The sequence below is a fragment of the Dendrobates tinctorius genome, unplaced genomic scaffold (assembly GCF_039654945.1).
Source record: "Dendrobates tinctorius isolate UK_male_01 unplaced genomic scaffold, ASM3965494v1 ptg000014l, whole genome shotgun sequence".
In the NCBI taxonomy this organism is placed as follows: Eukaryota; Metazoa; Chordata; class Amphibia; order Anura; family Dendrobatidae; genus Dendrobates; species Dendrobates tinctorius.
Window position 1 is genome coordinate 9,832,320 of NW_027361682.1, and position 18,270 is coordinate 9,850,589.

The following is an 18,270-nucleotide window of genomic DNA, read 5'->3' on the forward strand; positions in this document are numbered from 1 at the left end:
CCGCCCCCTCCGGTCATCTCCTCCTACTATCACACATCACTGCATGCGATCTGCGCACCCTATCTTTAGCATAGGGTGCGCAGACCGTGCGTTAGTAGGATTTTGCGTGCACTACGCCCTTTTGACGGTGCACCGAACGCACCATGTTACATTTTAGTGCGCTCGGCGCACCGTCAAAAGAGCGCAGCGCACGCAAAATCCTACTAACGCACGGTCTGCGCACCCTATGCTAAAGATAGGGTGCGCAGATCGCATGCAGAGATGTGTGATAGTAGATGACCGGAGGGGGCGCCGTGCGCTGCGTGTAGATGCGCTAGTGTGAAACTAGCCTAACCCAGTTATTACAGCACCTTCCATGTGTTACACAGATGCATCATGGGCTTGTCCATGCATGAAATAAAAGGCTAAATTACAACATGGAGACTTAAATCAGAGCAATGTTTTTATTTACACTCAGAACCAGTTTAAGAGGAACAAATTAAGATTTCCCACAGAAATCTCAGACTTTTACTTACAGAAATATTGGCTAAATAACATTCTTATATATATATATAGAAACCTTTAATTTGATAAAAGTGCATTTTTTGCATTGAAAACTTTTGCTTGTTTCATGCAATGCATTTCTATGTATTGTACAACTGTAATATGCTGTTGGTGCATGCGGGCAGGACTGATGGGAGGGTCTGTGGCTCGGCCCCCCGGGGCCTGCTTCCGGTGTCTAGGACCAGATATCATAATACCAGCCTTGAATAGTGAAGGAGACGGCAACCAACCCTGAGAGACATCCAAGGTGGGAACGCCCCGTCATGCCAAAGTTGATGTGTTAGGGCCCTGCCTCGTAGACCACAGATGATATGGTAGTGACAATTCTAGGTGGGAGATCAGAGTGATAACTCCACTCTGTCGCCCTTAAAAGCCATATCTGAAAGAAAAAGGGAAATAATTAATAAAAAAAATCAAGACCTAAGGCAGAAACCAGCCTGGGTGGTCCGGACCCATGTCTGCCTCCTACTGACACTAAGCTAAAACGGATTAGCTTCATGCCAGTTGGTTTACCCTCCTAGCATAAGCAGCATACAACCATAGTTTTTTGTGTGCCCCAATGAAGCATTAACCACCCCGCACACCAACCAGAGGGCCACACAGGGTAACCCCCCTGTCCAATCATAAACCTCCACCTCACACTAATCAGTGGACCCCACAGGATAAACCCATCAAAGCCCAAATGCCCCCTCCCCCCCCAGCGTAAATCCTCATCATGCACCCTCCACCCCCAAGCATAAGCCCCCCATCGGCCGTCCACCCCCCCTCCAAGCATAAACCCCCCCTCCAAGCATAAGCCCCCCCATCGGCCGTCCACCCTGCCCACCCCCAAGCATAAGCCCCCCCATCGGCCATCCACCCCCCCCCACCCCCAAGCATAAGCCCCCCATCGGCCGTCCACCCCCCCCACCCCCAAGCATAAGCCCCCCATCGGCCGTCCACCCCCCCCACCCCCAAGCATAAGCCCCCCATCGGCCGTCCACCCCCCCCACCCCCAAGCATAAGCCCCCCATCGGCCGTCCACCCCCCCCCCAAGCATAAGCCCCCCCATCGGCCGTCCACCCCCCACCCCCCCAAGCATAAGCCCCCCCATCGGCCGTCCACCCCCACCCCCCCAAGCATAAGCCCCCCCATCGGCCGTCCACCCCCCAGAATAAGCCCCCCCATCGGCCGTCCACCCCCCAGAATAAGCCCCCCCATCGGCCGTCCACCCCCCCCCCCAAGCATAAGCCCCCCCCCCCCCCAAGCATAAGCCCCCCCCATCGGCCGTCCACCCCCTAGAATAAACCCCCCATCGGCCTTCCACCCCCCAGAATAAACCCCCCATCGGCCTTCCACCCCCCAGAATAAACCCCCCATCGGCCTTCCACCCCCCAGAATAAACCCCCCATCGGCCTTCCACCCCCCAGAATAAACCCCCCATCGGCCTTCCACCCCCCAGAATAAACCCCCCATCGGCCTTCCACCCCCCAGAATAAACCCCCCATCGGCCTTCCACCCCCCAGAATAAACCCCCCATCGGCCTTCCACCCCCCAGAATAAACCCCCCATCGGCCTTCCACCCCCCAGAATAAACCCCCCATCGGCCGTCCACCCCCCAGAATAAACCCCCCCATCGGCCGTCCACCTCCCAGAATAAACCCCCCCATCGGCCCCCCCCCCCCAAGCATAAGCCCCCCATCGGCCGTCCACCCCCCCAGAATAAACCCCCATCGGCCGTCCACCCCCCCTCAATAAACCCCCATCGGCCGTCCACCCCCCCTCCAATCATAAACCCCCCCTCCAAGCATAAGCCCCCCCATCGGCCGTCCACCCCCCCCACCCCCAAGCATAAGCCCCCCCATCGGCCATCCACCCCCCCCCACCCCCAAGCATAAGCCCCCCATCGGCCGTCCACCCCCCCCACCCCCAAGCATAAGCCCCCCATCGGCCGTCCACCCCCACCCCCAAGCATAAGCCCCCCATCGGCCGTCCACCCCCCCCCCCCCCAAGCATAAGCCCCCCCATCGGCCGTCCACCCCCCCCCCCCCCCAAGCATAAGCCCCCCCATCGGCCGTCCACCCCCCAGAATAAGCCCCCCCATCGGCCGTCCACCCCCCAGAATAAGCCCCCCCATCGGCCGTCCACCCCCCCCCCCCCCAAGCATAAGCCCCCCCCCCCCAAGCATAAGCCCCCCCCATCGGCCGTCCACCCCCTAGAATAAACCACCCATCGGCCGTCCACCCCAGAATAAACCCCCCCATCGGCCTTCCACCCCCCAGAATAAACCCCCCATCGGCCTTCCACCCCCCAGAATAAACCCCCCATCGGCCTTCCACCCCCCAGAATAAACCCCCCATCGGCCGTCCACCCCCCAGAATAAACCCCCCATCGGCCGTCCACCCCCCCAGAATAAACCCCCATCGGCCGTCCACCCCCCCAGAATAAACCCCCATCGGCCGTCCACCCCCCCAGAATAAACCCCCATCGGCCGTCCACCCCCCCAGAATAAACCCCCCATCGGCCGTCCACCCCCCAGAATAAACCCCCCCATCGGCCCCCCCCAAGCATAAGCCCCCCATCGGCCGTCCACCCCCCCCCTTAAGCCTAAGCCCCTATTGGATGCCATTCCCAGCATAAAACAGTCATTGGACATCCACCCCCACATAAAACCTCATCGGACGTCCACCCCTGACCCCTCCCCAGCATAAACCTCATCGGACGTCCACCCCCCCTTAAGCACAAACCCCCATCGGACATCCACCCCCTCCCAGCATAAGTCCCATCGGATGTCCAGCTTCCCCATCATAAACCCCCGTTGGAAGTCCACCCCACCCCCCCAATAATTAACCCCCACCAGATGGCACCTCTTCCCCAAACAAAAAGCCCTACCAGTCGAATGCCTACCTCAAAATCAATCCCCCCTTCAACTCACAACAGATGCAGACAGGCCCCATTGCCCAAGCACAAGCATAAAGTCCCCAAGACACTCAGACACCACAATTGTGCATTAAATCCCCCCCCCGGTCCCAAGATCCCAACCAGACCAGAAGTTAATGCACGCTTGTGGGGTCTGTTTGTCCCCGGGGGGGTCCCTACTGGGGATAGTGCCCGCTCGTGGGGTCTGGTTGGGCTTCTGGGGGTCGATTAACGCATGCTTGTGCGGTCTGGTAGGGCCCCGGGGGAGGATTAATGGACGTTTGAGAGGTCTGGTTGGGCCCTGCATTAGACCCACAAGGAGCCCACCAGACTACAAAAGCATGCAGTAACCCCCTCCCTGTGAGCCCAACCAGACACACAAGAGTGCACTAAACCCTCCGCGCTTGTGGGATCTGGTGGCCTTCTGGGGTGGGATAATGCAGGGTCCACCCAGACCCCGCAAACGTGCATTAACCCCCCCGAGGCCCAACTAGACCCCAAAGGCATGCATTAACCCCCCCTGGAGCCCAACCAAACCACAAAAACGTGCACTAATCCGCCCCACAGTGAGGAGCCCTCCCAGACCCCACAAGCATTCATTAATCCTGCCGGAAACCCAAACAGAACCCACAAGCGTACACTAACCACCCCTGGGATCCAACCAGAACCCATAAGAGTGTATTAATCCCCCGGGAGCCCAAGCAGACCTCACAAACGTGCATTAAACCGCCCCCCCCCCCCCCGGGACCCAGCCAGACACGGCAGGCGTGCATTAACCCCCCCGAGACCCAGCCAGACACGGCAAGCGTGCATTAACCCCCCCGGGACCCAGCCAGACACGGCAAGCGTGCATTAACCCCCCCGGGACCCAGCCAGACACGGCAAGCGTGCATTAACCCCCCCGGGACCCAGCCAGACACGGCAAGCGTGCATTAACCCCCCCGGGACCCAGCCAGACACGGCAAGCGTGCATTAACCCCCCCGGGACCCAGCCAGACACGGCAAGCGTGCATTAACCCCCCCGGGACCCAGCCAGACACGGCAAGCGTGCATTAACCCCCCCGGGACCCAGCCAGACACGGCAAGCGTGCATTAACCCCCCCGGGACCCAGCCAGACACCCCAAGCGTGCATCATTAACCCTCCACTCCCGGGACCCAGCCAGACACCCCAAGCGTGCATCATTAACCCTCCACTCCCGGGACTGCCAGACACCCCAAGCGTGCATCATTAACCCCCCACTCCCGGGACTGCCAGACACCCCAAGCGTGCATCATTAACCCCCCACTCCCGGGACTGCCAGACACCCCAAGCGTGCATCATTAACCCCCCACTCCCGGGACTGCCAGACACCCCAAGCGTGCATCATTAACCCCCCACTCCCGGGACTGCCAGACACCCCAAGCGTGCATCATTAACCCCCCACTCCCGGGACTGCCAGACACCCCAAGCGTGCATCATTAACCCCCCACTCCCGGGACTGCCAGACACCCCAAGCGTGCATCATTAACCCGCCACTCCCGGGACTGCCAGACACCCCAAGCGTGCATCATTAACCCCCCTCTCCCTGGACTGCCAGACACCCCAAGCGTGCATCATTAACCCCCCTCTCCCTGGACTGCCAGACACCCCAAGCGTGCATCATTAACCCCCCTCTCCCGGGACTGCCAGACACCCCAAGCGTGCATCATTAACCCCCCTCTCCCGGGACTGCCAGACACCCCAAGCGTGCATCATTAACCCCCCTCTCCCGGGACTACCAGACACCACAAGCGTGCATAAATCCCCCCCTCTCCCGGGACTACCAGACACCCCAAGCGTGCATAAATCCCCCCCTCTCCCGGGACTACCAGACACCACAAGCGTGCATAAATCCCCCCCTCTCCCGGGACTACCAGACACCACAAGCGTGCATTAACCCCCCAGTACCCAGGAGCGTGCATTAACACCCCCCGGAGACCCAACTAGACCCCACAAGCATGCATTAACCCCCCCGACCCAAACAGACCCCACAAGCCAGCCTTAACCCCCCTGGGAGACCAAGCAGACCCCACAAGTGTGCATTAACCCCCACCCCCCTGACCCAACAGACCACGCAAGCGTGGATTAACCCCCCTGGGAGCCCAAAGCAGACCTCACATGTATGCATTAGTACCCCCCAAAGTACAACCAGACCCCACAAGCGTGCATTAACCCCCACCACCCTGACCCAACAGACCACGCAAGCGTGGATTAACCCCCCTGGGAGCCCAAAGCAGACCTCACATGCATGCATTAGTACCCCCCAAAGTACAACCAGACCCCACAAGCGTGCATTAACCCCCACCACCCTGCCCCAACCAGACCCCACAAGCATGCATTAGTACCCCCCCAGTACAACCAGACCCCCACAAGTGTGCATTAACCCCCACCACCCTCCCCCAAACAGACCCCAGAAGCATGCATTAACCCCCACCCCCTGCCCCAACCAGACCCCAGAAGCATGCATTAGTACCCCCTCAGAAGTACAACCAGACCCCACAAGCGTGCATTAACCCCCCCACCCCCCTGCCCCAACCAGACCCCACAAGCATGCATTAACCCCCTGGACCCCACAAGACACGTAAGCGTGCATTAACCCCCACCCCCCTGCCCCAAACAGACCCCACAAGCATGCATTAGTACCCCCCCAAGTACAACCAGACCCCACAAGCGTGCATTATCCCCGCACCCCCCTGCCCCAAACAGACCCCACAAGCATGCATTAGTACCCCCTAAAGTACAACCAGACCCCACAAGCATGCATTAACCCCCCCACCCCTCTGCCCCAAACAGACCCCACAAGCATGCATTAGTACTCCCCAAAGTACAACCAGACCCCACAAGTGTGCATTATACCCCAAGCCCCCTACCCCAAAGAGACCCCACAAACATGCATTAACCCCCCAGACCCCACAAGCATGCATTAACCCCTACCCAAACAGACCCCACAAGCATGCATTAATCCCCCCAGACCCCAAATAGACCCTGCAAGCATGCATTAACCCCCGTGGGAGCCCAAGCAGACCCCACAAGCAAGCATTAACCCCTCCAGACCCTAAAAAGACCCCATAAGCATGCATTAACCCCTACCCAAAGACCCCACAAGCGTACATTAACCCCCCCCAGACCCCAAATACCCAAATAGACCCTGTAAGCATACATTAACCCCCCCCTCAGACCCAACCAGACCCCACGAGCGTGCATTAAGTCCCACTTCCCTCCGGGAGCCCAACAGCTCCCAGCTAAGCCCCCAAATCCCACTAGTTAGCCCCAAGTATCAGCCCCATCAACCAAACATCTAAGAAGACACCAACCTGTTACTTACTAAACACTCCTGCCTGTCACCGACGCTGCTGACCTAACTCCACACTGCTCACAGACGCAGGCACCAGAGAGACAGCTGAGACAGTATGTAATGGAGGCTTCTCATCTCTCCCTGCACCAGAGGGCAGAGACAATGGCGTCTTCTCTTCCTGCCTTTGCTGTCAGAACACACCCCCTCCGTATGACACGCCCCCAGAAATGACATCACACCTGGAAGGAGCCCATACAGTCTAGCATCTACCCTGCAGCAGGTGGAGGTAGGTGCTGGAGATTCCCCATTACTGGGCGCAGGGGACATTAACCCCCTCAGTGCTGGATAACATACTGCCATTTCTATTATGGGCACCATTTTGGGGTACATATAACTTGTGCCTCATCCCTCAACCCCTTCGCTATCTCACATCGAAATCTTACTAACCTTAATATTAGTTGCACTCCTTCATCGCCTTCTTTTAACCCCTTAATGTCCAATGACGTGCACAGTATGTCATCAGACATCTCTGGTTTGATGAGGGCTCCGGCGCAGAGCCCGCATCAAAGCTGGGACATGTCAGCTGTTATGAACAGCTGACATGTGCCCGCAATAGGCGCGAGCGAAATCGCCGTACGCCTATTAACTAGTTAAATCCCGCTGTCAAAGCTGACAGCGGGCATTTAAATAGCATTTCCGGCTGCCGGGCCAGAAATGACCTCATCGCCGACCCCTGTCACGTGATCGGGGGTCGGCGTCATGTTGCCTGGACAACCAGAGGTCTGTATGAGACCTCTATGGTTGTTCCAGGCATATGGCTTTCAGCGCCACCCGGTGGTCGGCGCTGAAAGCACAGCAGTAAATCTGCTACATATGGGCGATCTGCTCATTGCCCATATGTAGCAGAGCCGATCGAGTTGCGCAAGCTTCTATCCTCCTATGGAGGCTATTGAAGCATGCCAAAAGTAAAAAAAAAAATGTTTAAAAATAAAAGAAAATTAAAAAAACCTAAAAGTTCAAATCACCCCCCTTTCGCCCCAATCAAAATAAAACAGTAAAACAAAAATCACATATACACATATTAGGTATCGCTGCGTTCAGAATCGCCCGATCAATTAAAAAAAAACAACCCGATCGCTAAACGGCGTAGCGAGAAAAAAATTCAAAACGCCAGAATTACGTTTTTTTAGTCGCCAAGACATTGCATTAAAATGCAATAACGGGTGATCAAAAGAACGTATCTGCACAAAAGTGGTATCATTAAAAACGTCAGCCCGGCGCAGAAAAAATAAGCCCTCACCCGACCCCAGATCATGAAAAATGGAGACGCTACGGGTCTCGGAAAATTGCGCAATTTTTTTTTTTTTTTTTAGCAAACTTTGGAATTTTTTTTTACCACTTAGATAAAAGAGAACCTAGACATGTTTGGTGTCTATGAACTCATAATGACCTGGAGAATCATAATGGCAGGTCAGATTTAGCATCTAGTGAACCTAGCAAAAAAGCCAAGCAAAAAACAAGTGTGGGATTGCACTTTTTTTGCAATTTCACCGCACTTGGAATTTTTTTCCCGTTTTCGAGTACACGACATGGTAAAAGTACAACTCGTCCTGCAAAACATAAGCCCTCACATGGCCATATAGACGGAAAAATAAAAAAGTTATGGCTCTGGAGAGAAGGGGAGGGAAAAATGAAAATGCAAAACCAATAATACCCCTTGTCATTAAGGGGTTAAAGGGAATCTGTCACCCATTTGTTGTGATATGATGTAAAGATATTCAATTTAGTGTCACATAAGCATTATAGCAGTACTTTTGATACCCCCGACTCCCCACCTTTGATGCATAAATACCGTTTTTAGCTCTACTTTGGTGTATGTTAATCTCCGCAGTCCGGTCCGATGGGCGGGGCTTATTCTTCTCCCCCCTCTCCTCGGCTTGCTGTACGTATTGTGATCTGTGAATATCACAGATCCGTAGTGTTGCCAACGCGGGCGCATTAAAATGTCCTCACGCGCGTGAGCAGTATGCTTTGCTTAACTGTGGGCAAAGCATAAAATCATTATTGCGCATGTGCCGGCATACGGCATTACGTACTATGGCCCGGAAGTATTTCAAATTCATGTTAAGAACCTATAATTCTGCCCTTCACTTTGCCAAACAGATCTACTTCACCACCCTTTCACTCACTCCTCAGGCCGAAAGCACAAGCCCATATCACAGACATGTGTGCTGATGACCTGGCCTCCCACTTTATAGAAAAAATAGATAATATCCGTCAGGAAATCCGCTCCCAACCACCCAGTGCTGTGACTCCCATCCCTCCCTGCATTTCCCCTGGCTCACTCTCCACATTTGAGCACAGAAGACAAAGCCTCCAGGCTCCTCTTCTCATCCGACTACATGCACCACTGACCCCATTCCCTCACATCTTCAGTCTCTCTCTCCAGTCGTTACAACTGACCTAACTACAATCTTTAATCTCTCCCTCTCCTCGGGCATTTTCCCCTCCTCCTTCAAACACTCTATCATTACTCTATTATTAAAGACACCCGCTCTCGACCCATCCTGCACAAACAACTATAGACCAGTCTTCAATCCCCTTCATCTCTAAACTTTTGGAGCAACTGGTTTATTCGCTCCTTACCCGTTACCTCTCCACTCACTCCCTTCTAGACCCTTCACAGCACGGTTTCCGCCCCCTACATTCGACTGAAACTGCACTCATCAAAGTGACCAATGATCTTCTGACAGCAAAACGTAACAATGACCACTCTCTGCTCATTCTCCTCGACCTTTCTGCAGCTTTTGACACTGTTGACCACCATCTCCTACTCTCTAGGCTCCAGTCGCTAGGCATGAAGGACACTGCTCTCTCCTGGTTCTCTTCCTATCTTTCTGACCGCTCCTTCAGCGTCTTGCTCTCTGGCTCCACTTCATCTCCTCTTCCTTTTGCTGTCAGGGTACCTCAGGGCTCAGTTCTTGGCCCCCTTCTCTTCTCTCTCTACATGGCGCCAATTGGACAGACCATCAGCAGATTTGGCTTTCAGTACCATCTTTATGCTGATGACACACAACTATACATGTCATCCTCTGAAACTCAACCAATCCAAAACTGAACTTGTTCTACTCCTGCAGTCTACCATCCTCCCTAAATCTGACATTTCCCTCTCCGTGGGTGGCACTATAATAACACCCCGGCACCAGGCGCGCTGTCTGGGTGTTATGTTTGACACCAATCTCTCCTTCACCTCCCATATACAATCTCTTGCCCGCTCTTGCCGCTTACACCTAAAGAACATCTCTAGAATCCGCCCTTTTCTCACCATGGAAACAACAAAAACCTTCACTGTCACCCTGATTCACTTCCGCCTGGACTACTGTAACGCCTTATTAATTGGCCTCCTCATTACTCGACTATCCCCTCTCCAGTCCATCCTTAATGCAGCAGCCAGGGTCATCTATCTGGCTAATCGGTACTCGGACGTGTCCGCTCTTCGTCAGTCATTACACTGGCTGCCTATTCATTATAGGATCCAATTCAAAGTACTTGTTCTTCTCACCCACAAAGCTCTCCACAGTGCAGAACCCCCCTACATCTCCTCCCTCATTTCTGTCTATCAGCCTAACCGACCGCTGCGCTCTGCAAACGACTTTTGACTAACCTCTGCACTAATCTGTACCTCCCACTCCCGACTCCAAGACTTCTTCCACGCTGCGCCAATCCTCTGGGATGCTCTACCCCAAGAAATTAGGACCAGCCACAACTTGCTCAATTTTAGGCGCTCCCTCAAAGCACATTTGTTCAGAGCAGGCTATCACATTCCCTAATCAGTCATTTTATGTGTAAAGCTGGAGTCACACATAGCGACTTACAAGCGATACCAACACCGATATCAAGGTGTCAGGATCGCTGGTAAGTCGCTATGTCACACAGAGAGCTTCACCAGCGATCAGCACAGCGATGCCGAGCGCCCGACATCGGTTGCCAAACCTGTAAAAAATAGAATTAAAATAAAAAATATAGTTATTCTCACCTTCCGACGTCCCGTTCAGCCATCCCGCCTCTCTCCACGCTCCGGTCCCAGTGATCCTTTGCAAGAATGACCACAAGATGTCACGGTCTCGAGGGAGCGCGAAGTCTCGCGGTCATTCGTGCAAAGGATCGCTGGGACCGGAGCGTGGAGAGAGGCGGGAATGCTGCGCGGGACGTCAGAAGGTGAGAATAACAATATTTTTTATTTTAATTCTATTTTTTACAGCTGATCGCTGGTCTCCCGCCTGTCACACACAGCGATGCGTGCTGGCTAGCGGGAGACCAGCGACCAAAGAAATGTCCAGAGGTTTCTTCCAGCGATCCCGGCAGGGGGGCCGCTCGCTGATCGCTGTCACACACAGTGATCTCGCTGGTGAGATCGCTGTTACTTCACAAAAGTTGTGACTCAGCAGCGATATCGCTAGCGAGATTGCGATGTGTGACTCCGCTTAAGTGTGTGTGTGTAGCCCATTCACTATCTCTATCTATCCCCCACTCCCTCAAGATGGCTGGACCATTATTGTAAATACACACCTGTACTCTGTATCTCCCCCCACCTCATTGTAGACTGTAAGCTCTCACGAGCAGGGTCGTCTTATTTTGCTTTAATCATTGTATTATTGGTAAAGTTGTTACTTTTGACTGTTGTGTTTGAAACTGTTAAATTGTAAAGCGCTGCGGAATATGTTGGCGCTATATAAAGATTATTATTATTATTACCGAGGAGTGATTACAGCTGCGCTCCTTGTGTAATGAGCGGTGACTGTAGCTGCTGCCTGCATCGGCAGATAACTAGAAGCAGTTTGCAGCAGAGAGAATGGAACATCATATTCTCCCTGAAGCCGCTGCTCCCTCATTCAGCTGACTATGATTAAAGCAATATTTACCTGCAAATTACTGTCATATCTGGAGTTAAATCGAATTTTAGGGTGACAGGTTCCCTATAAATGCTGCTGTTAGTCTCTGAGAACTGTATTTCTTACGTTCTGGCTTTGACGGCTGCTTGTGTCCGGCTTTCATAGGAGATCATTATTGTCACCATAAACAACAATACTAAAGATTGACACTCTAGAGAGACTAAAAAAGTCTCTACCTCACTGCATGACATCCCTCCATAATTGGACAGCTCCTGCAATATTGATGTTTTCTTTTCATATGTTGGACATAGAACTGAGAAAGTTGAAACACAAATTTCTTGTCGATGTACTTTCCCTCATTAAAATAATAGGAATTTTAGTCGTAAAACAGGCCATTAATAGATCTAAAACTAAGACAAAACATTTTGGGGAGTTTTACGGGATAGAGTGAGATCTACAGAAGAGAATTTTGTACTAACCGAGAGAGGACCTGATGAAGTGGGGGGTGGCGCAAGAAGCGTACACCACACATATCAAGGAAAAAGCTAAAAATAAAGACATGTTTGCCCAGACACACTTCTTTGAGGAGGGGGAGAAGGCAGGACACTTACTAGCCATGGTAGCAAGGGCTCAGATGGGGAGTTATTTTATTGGTACTTTGAAGGATAGGGAAGGAGTGGTCGTGAACCAGACTGACCAGATCTCGAACACTCTGTTAGAATTTCATTAAGATCTATATACATTCAAACTGCAATTTAGTAGAGAACAGATCTCATCCTACTTAGGGAAATCAAACTACTGACATTTAGCGGTAAAGATCAATAATTTTTAAATAGACCATTACAGCTGGAGGAGTTACAAATGGCCGTAGCCTCTATGGCTAATAACAAATCGTCATGACTAGACGGGCTTCCCACGGAAATATATAAGAAGTTTGGAAATATTCTACTTCCCCACTTGCTGGCTACCTTTGAGGAGGCGGTGAAGGGGGGAACCCTACCACATTCAATGCAAGAGGCAGTGATAGTAGTCATTCCTAAGCCAAAGAAAGACCCTTTAATCCCTGACTCATACAGGCCCATATCTTTATTGCCAACTGATGTTAAAATTATTGCGAAGGTTCTGGCGTCTAGATTGAATACAGTAATTTCTCCAGTTATCCATTCTAATCAGTCTGGCTTCATGCCAGCTAGATCCACAGCTGTTAATATCCAGAGATTGTTTCTTATTCTTCAGTTGCCGGTGGATGGTGATGGGAATAGAGCTGTATGTTCTTTGGACGCCGCTAATGCGTTCGATTCTGTTGAGTGGGAATATTTGTGGGCGGTGTTGGAAAAGTTTGGTATAGGACCTAGTTTTATTTCATGAGTTAAATTGCTGTATGGTAGGCCGATGGCTAGAATTCGGGTAAATGGACACCTCTCCCTGGCTTTTGGACTGAGTAAAGGTACGAGGCACGGGTGCCCGTTGTCTCCCCTGCTCTTTGCACTGGCCATTGAATCCCTGGCATCGGTTATCAGGGAGCATCCAGGAATAGTTGGGTTTCGTAGAGGGAATAGTGAAGAGAAGGTCGTGTTATACGCTGATGACACTTTCTTATTAGTGATGAGCGAGTATGCTCGTTGCTCGGGTTTTCCCCGAGCATGCTTTGGTGATCTCCAAGTATTTGGAAGTGCTCGGAGATTTAGTTCCTATTGCCGCAGCTGCATGATTTGTGGCTACTTGACAGTCTGAACACATGTGGGAATTCTCTAACAAACAGACACCTCTTGAGGAAGCAATGTCATACGCGAAACGCGCGTTGGGGTACGTGGCCGAGGCTAAGGCAGGACGGAGCATTTACTAAGAGTAATTATTTGCTACATTTGTTATAATTATGATTATTATAGGTATGTGCAGCGGAGGGCAATAGATGCAAACCAGGCAGTCAATGTTTTGGGGCTATTTATGCCGGTAATACACATTTATGAGCATGGATTTCTAATGGATTCCTAACAGATCCTATAATGTGATTGCTGGTGTTTATATATCCCTCTTGTTCATATTGCTCACTAACATTCCTGACCTTCAGCTTTTATGGAACATCTTTTGGAGTTCATAATGGGTCTTATTGAACCCATGTTCTTTAAACATACATATATGTATATCTTCGTTATATATATTGGTTAAAATTTTCATGTTTTATGATGTGTGAAAAAATAAAATTTTGATAATTTTTATTGCCATTTTTTTAACTCATTTTGTCTGGTTGTTGTTATTTTTCTATTTGTGTTAATCTTTATAAAATTCAGTAAAAAAAATTTTGTTTAACCTCTTTCTGACATCTGACGTACTATCCGGTCCACGGTACCCGGGCCTGTATGACCGAGGACAGGATAGTACGTCACCGCGTTCAGCAGCACTCACGGGGGGAGCGCCGCTGATCGCGGCCGGGTGTCAGCTGATTATCACAGCTGACACTCTGCACTATGCGCCAGGGGCGGTCATGGAAATGCTGGTTTTTGTTCATTCTGCGTCCCAAAAATCGGATAAAAAGTGATAAAAAGTCACATGCCCGAAAATGGTACCAATAAAAACGTCAACTCGTCTCGCAAAAAATAAGACCTCACATGACTCTGTGGGTCAAAATACGTAAAAATTATAGCTCTCAATATGTGGTGATGCAAAAACTATTTTTACAATAAAAAGCGTCTTTTAGTGTGTGACAGCTGCCAAATATAAAAAGCCGCCATAAATTGTAAATCAAACCCTCCTTTATCACCCCCTTAGTTAGGGCTAGGGTTAGGACTGAGATTAGGGTTAGGGGTGTGTTGGGGTTAGGGTTGGAGTTACAATTGGGGGTTTCCACTGTTTAGGCACATCAGGGGCTCTCCAAACACAACATGGTGTCTGATCTCAATTCCAGCCAATTCTGTGTTGAAAAAGTCAAACGGTGCTCCTTCCCTTCCAAGCTCTGCCATGCGCCCAAACATTGGTTTACCCCCACTTATGGGGTGTCAGCCTACTCAGGACAAATTGCACAACAACTTTTGGGATCCAATTTCTCCTGTTACCCTTGGGAAAATAAAAAAATCGGGGACTAAAAGATCATGTTTGTGGAAAAAATATGATTTTTTTATTTTCACGCCCGGGTATTATAAACTTCAGTGAAGCACTTGGGTGTTCAAAGTGCTCACCACACATCTAGATAAGTTCCTTGGGGGGGTCTAGTTTCCAAAATGGGGTCACTTGTGCGGGGTTTCCACTGTTTAGGCACATCAGGGGCTCTCCAAACGTGACATGACACCCGTAGACCATTCCATCAAAGTCTGCATTCCAAAACGTCACTACTTCCCTTCTGAGCCCCGACGTGTGCCTATACAGTAGTTTTCTCCCACATATGGGGTATCAGCGTACTCAGGACAAACTGGACAACAACTTTTGGGGTCTAATTTCTCCTGTTACCTTTGGGAAAATAAAAATAATTGGGGACTAAAAGATCATGTTTGTGGAAAAAATATGATTTTTTTATTTTCACGACCTGGCATTATAAACTTCTGTGAAGCACTTGGGGGATCAAAGTGCTCAACACACATCTAGATAAGTTCCTTGGGGGGTCTAGTTTACAAAATGGGGTCACTTGTGTGGTGTTTCCACTGTTCAGGCACATCATGGGCGCTCCAAACGCGACATGGCGCCCGATCTCAATTCCAGCCAATTTTGCGTCAAACGGCGCTCATTCATTCCCTTCCGAGCTCTGCCGTGCGTCCAAACAGTGGTTTACCCCCACATATGGGGTATCGGCGTACGCAGGACAAATTGATCAATAACTTTTGGGGTCCTGTTTCCCTTGGGAAATAAAAATTGGGGGTGAAAAGATCATTTTTGTGGAAAAAATATGATTTTTTAATTGTATGGCTGTACCTTATAAACTTTTGTGAAGCCCTTGGGGGTTCAAAGTTCTCACCATACATCTAGATAAGTTCCTTGGGGGGTATAGTTTCCAAAATGGTGTCATTTGTGGGGGGTTAAATGTTCATTTTTTGTTAAACATTCAAAAAATTCCTGTGAAGCACCTGAAGGGTTAATGAACTTCTTGAATGTGGTTTTGAGTACCGTCAGGGGTGCAGTTTTTAGAATGGTGTCACTTTCGGGTATTTTCTATCATATAGACCCCTCAAAGTGACTTCAAATGTGATGAGGTCCCTAAAGAGAAAATGGTGTTGTAAAAATGAGAAATCGCTGGTCAACTTTTAACCCTTATAACTTCCTAACAAAAAAAAATTTGGTTCCAAAATTGTGCTGATGTAAAGTAAACATATGTGAAATGTTACTTATTAAGTTTTTTGTGTGCCATATCTCTGTGATTTAAGAGCATAAAAATTCAAAGTTGGAAAATTGCGAAATTTTCAAAATTTTCGCCAAATTTCTGTTTTTTTCACAAATAAACGCAAGTTATATGAATGAAATTTTACCACTAACATGAAGTACAATATGTCACGAGAAAACATTGTCGCAATCACTGGGATCCATGGAAGCTTTCCGGAGTTATTACCTCATAAAGGGACAGTGGTCAGAATTGTAAAAATTGGCCCGGTCAAGAACATGCAAACCACCCTTGGGGGTAAAGGAGTTAATGTACACTCTGCACCTCATCTTGACTGAAGAAAAAACAGAAATGTAGAAATTTTTTCAAATGTATTATAAAAGAAAAACTGAAATCTCACATGGTCATAAGTATTCAGACCCTTTGCTCAATATTGAGTAGAGGCACCCATTTGATCTAGTACAGCCATGAGTCTTCTTGGGAATGATGCAACAAGTTTTTCACACCTAGATTTGGGGATCCTCTGCCATTCTTCCTTGCAGATCCTCTCCAGTTCTGTCAGGTTGGATGTGAAGGTTGGTAGACAGCCATTTTCAGGTCTCTCCAGAGATGCTTAATTGGGTTTAGGTCAGGGCACTGGCTGGGCCAGTAAAGAATGTTCTGAAACCACTCTGTGATTTAAGGGTATAAAAATTCAAAGTTGGAAAATTGCAACATTTTCAAAATTTTCACCAAATTTCCCTTTTTTTCACAAATAAACGCAAGTTATATGAATGAATTTTTACCACTAACATGAAGTACAATATGTCATGAGAAAACAATGTCAGAATCACCGGGATCCATGGAAGCGTTCCAGAGGTATTACCTCATAAAGGGACAGTGGTCAGAATTGTAAAAATTGGCCCAGTCATTAACGTGCAAACCACCCTTGGGGGTAAAGGGGTTAAAAAAAAAATTATACCAATTTTCTTCAGCATGCTTCTTATTGTTTTTTACGATTCTTTATGATGTTACATCGTCATCTTCTCCCCATTCAGGTCCTTACAATAATATCCTCTCAGTGGAGATCTTCTATATAAGAGAATTCTCCTATGTGACCCTACAAGGATGGATAGGGACAGGGACAAGATAGCGGAGAGGATATTACACCTCACCCTAGAGATCCTCTTCCGGCTTACTGGACAGGTGAGAGATTTTGATGACGTCACATTACATCATTCTTATCTATGGGAATAACAGGTGGACAGAACTGGAGAGGTGAGGACTCTGGAAATGTCTGTAGTGAGGTTTATTAATGTGTCTCTCCATAACCAGGATTACACAGTAGTGAAGAAGACCTCTAGTGAGCGCTGTCAGGCCCCTGTGTCTGAGGGATGGGGAAGACCCCTGAGCCCAATCACAGGGCCTCCACCTCACCCCCTGATACATGAGAACATCAATCACCAGAAGATCCTAGAACTCACCTACAAGATGATTGAGCTGCTGACTGGAGAGGTGACACTGCTGGGAATGCTGGGACATTATACAGTAACGCTATGGAGGGATCGGGGTGATGACGGTATCATTGTATGTGTCAGGTTCCTATAAGGTGTCAGGATGTCACCGTCTATTTCTCCATGGAGGAGTGGGAGTATTTAGAAGGACACAAAGATCTGTACAAGGACGTCATGATGGAGGATCCCCAGCCCCTCACATCACCAGGTAATAGACAGGACTAAATACACACGGCCTATAATTATCTGTAGGTAAAGAATGAATTCAGTCCCTGTATGTGTTTCCTCCAGTTCTATCCAGTGAGAGGACAACACCAGAGAGATGTCCCCGTCCTCTTCTTCCACAGGACTGTAAACAAGAAGATCCCGATGTTCCTCAGGATCATCAGGTAGATGGAGAGAAGGTGTCCTGAAATCTCCACTGTGATGTGTAGAAACTGTGAAGGTCTTGTGTTTAGTCTTGTTTTCTACACTAGTATTATACACTGAGCGGCCAATATACTAGAGACACCTGCAATGATTTGATAACTACTGCTGTCATTTCATTTTTAGTCAATATGTTAATTTATGGTCTTTACCCCAACACTCTAGACTAGAGTATGACGTGCAAAATCCATAAAAATAGAGAATAAATAATTGTAGGGAGAATAAATAATTGTAGGGAGAAGCGCCCAATAGGGTAAAGCTTTCCAAACTAGGATCAAAATCATATTTAAAATTGGCCGTGCTGGTGGAGAAGAAGTCTGCTGCTGCGATATTCCCTGAAGGTTTTTTATTAACTACTACGCGTTTCAATGCAGAACAGACATCTTTCTCAAATGTA

General features: G+C 49.6%; 1 protein-coding gene and 1 long non-coding RNA gene across 2 annotated transcripts in view; one reads left to right on the forward strand and one right to left on the reverse strand.

The window, feature by feature from the left end:
• Positions 1-419: 419 nt before the first annotated feature.
• Positions 420-6,911, reverse strand: LOC141071260 (uncharacterized). The gene is made up of 2 exons (XR_012226674.1): positions 6,776-6,911; positions 420-922 (listed from the first exon to the last, which is right to left on the reverse strand). It is a non-coding gene; the product is annotated as an uncharacterized lncRNA (long non-coding RNA).
• A 3-nt stretch (positions 6,912-6,914) lies between these two features.
• The window catches only part of LOC141071038 (uncharacterized), a 137,395-nt gene continuing 126,039 nt past the window's right edge, over positions 6,915-18,270 (forward strand). The window contains exons 1-5 of the mRNA XM_073559597.1: positions 6,915-7,042; positions 16,992-17,139; positions 17,269-17,448; positions 17,532-17,655; positions 17,739-17,847. Of these exons, the coding sequence (XP_073415698.1) occupies positions 17,062-17,139; positions 17,269-17,448; positions 17,532-17,655; positions 17,739-17,847 (491 nt within the window). The 5' untranslated portion in view covers positions 6,915-7,042; positions 16,992-17,061. The remainder of the gene's footprint in view (positions 7,043-16,991; positions 17,140-17,268; positions 17,449-17,531; positions 17,656-17,738; positions 17,848-18,270) is intronic.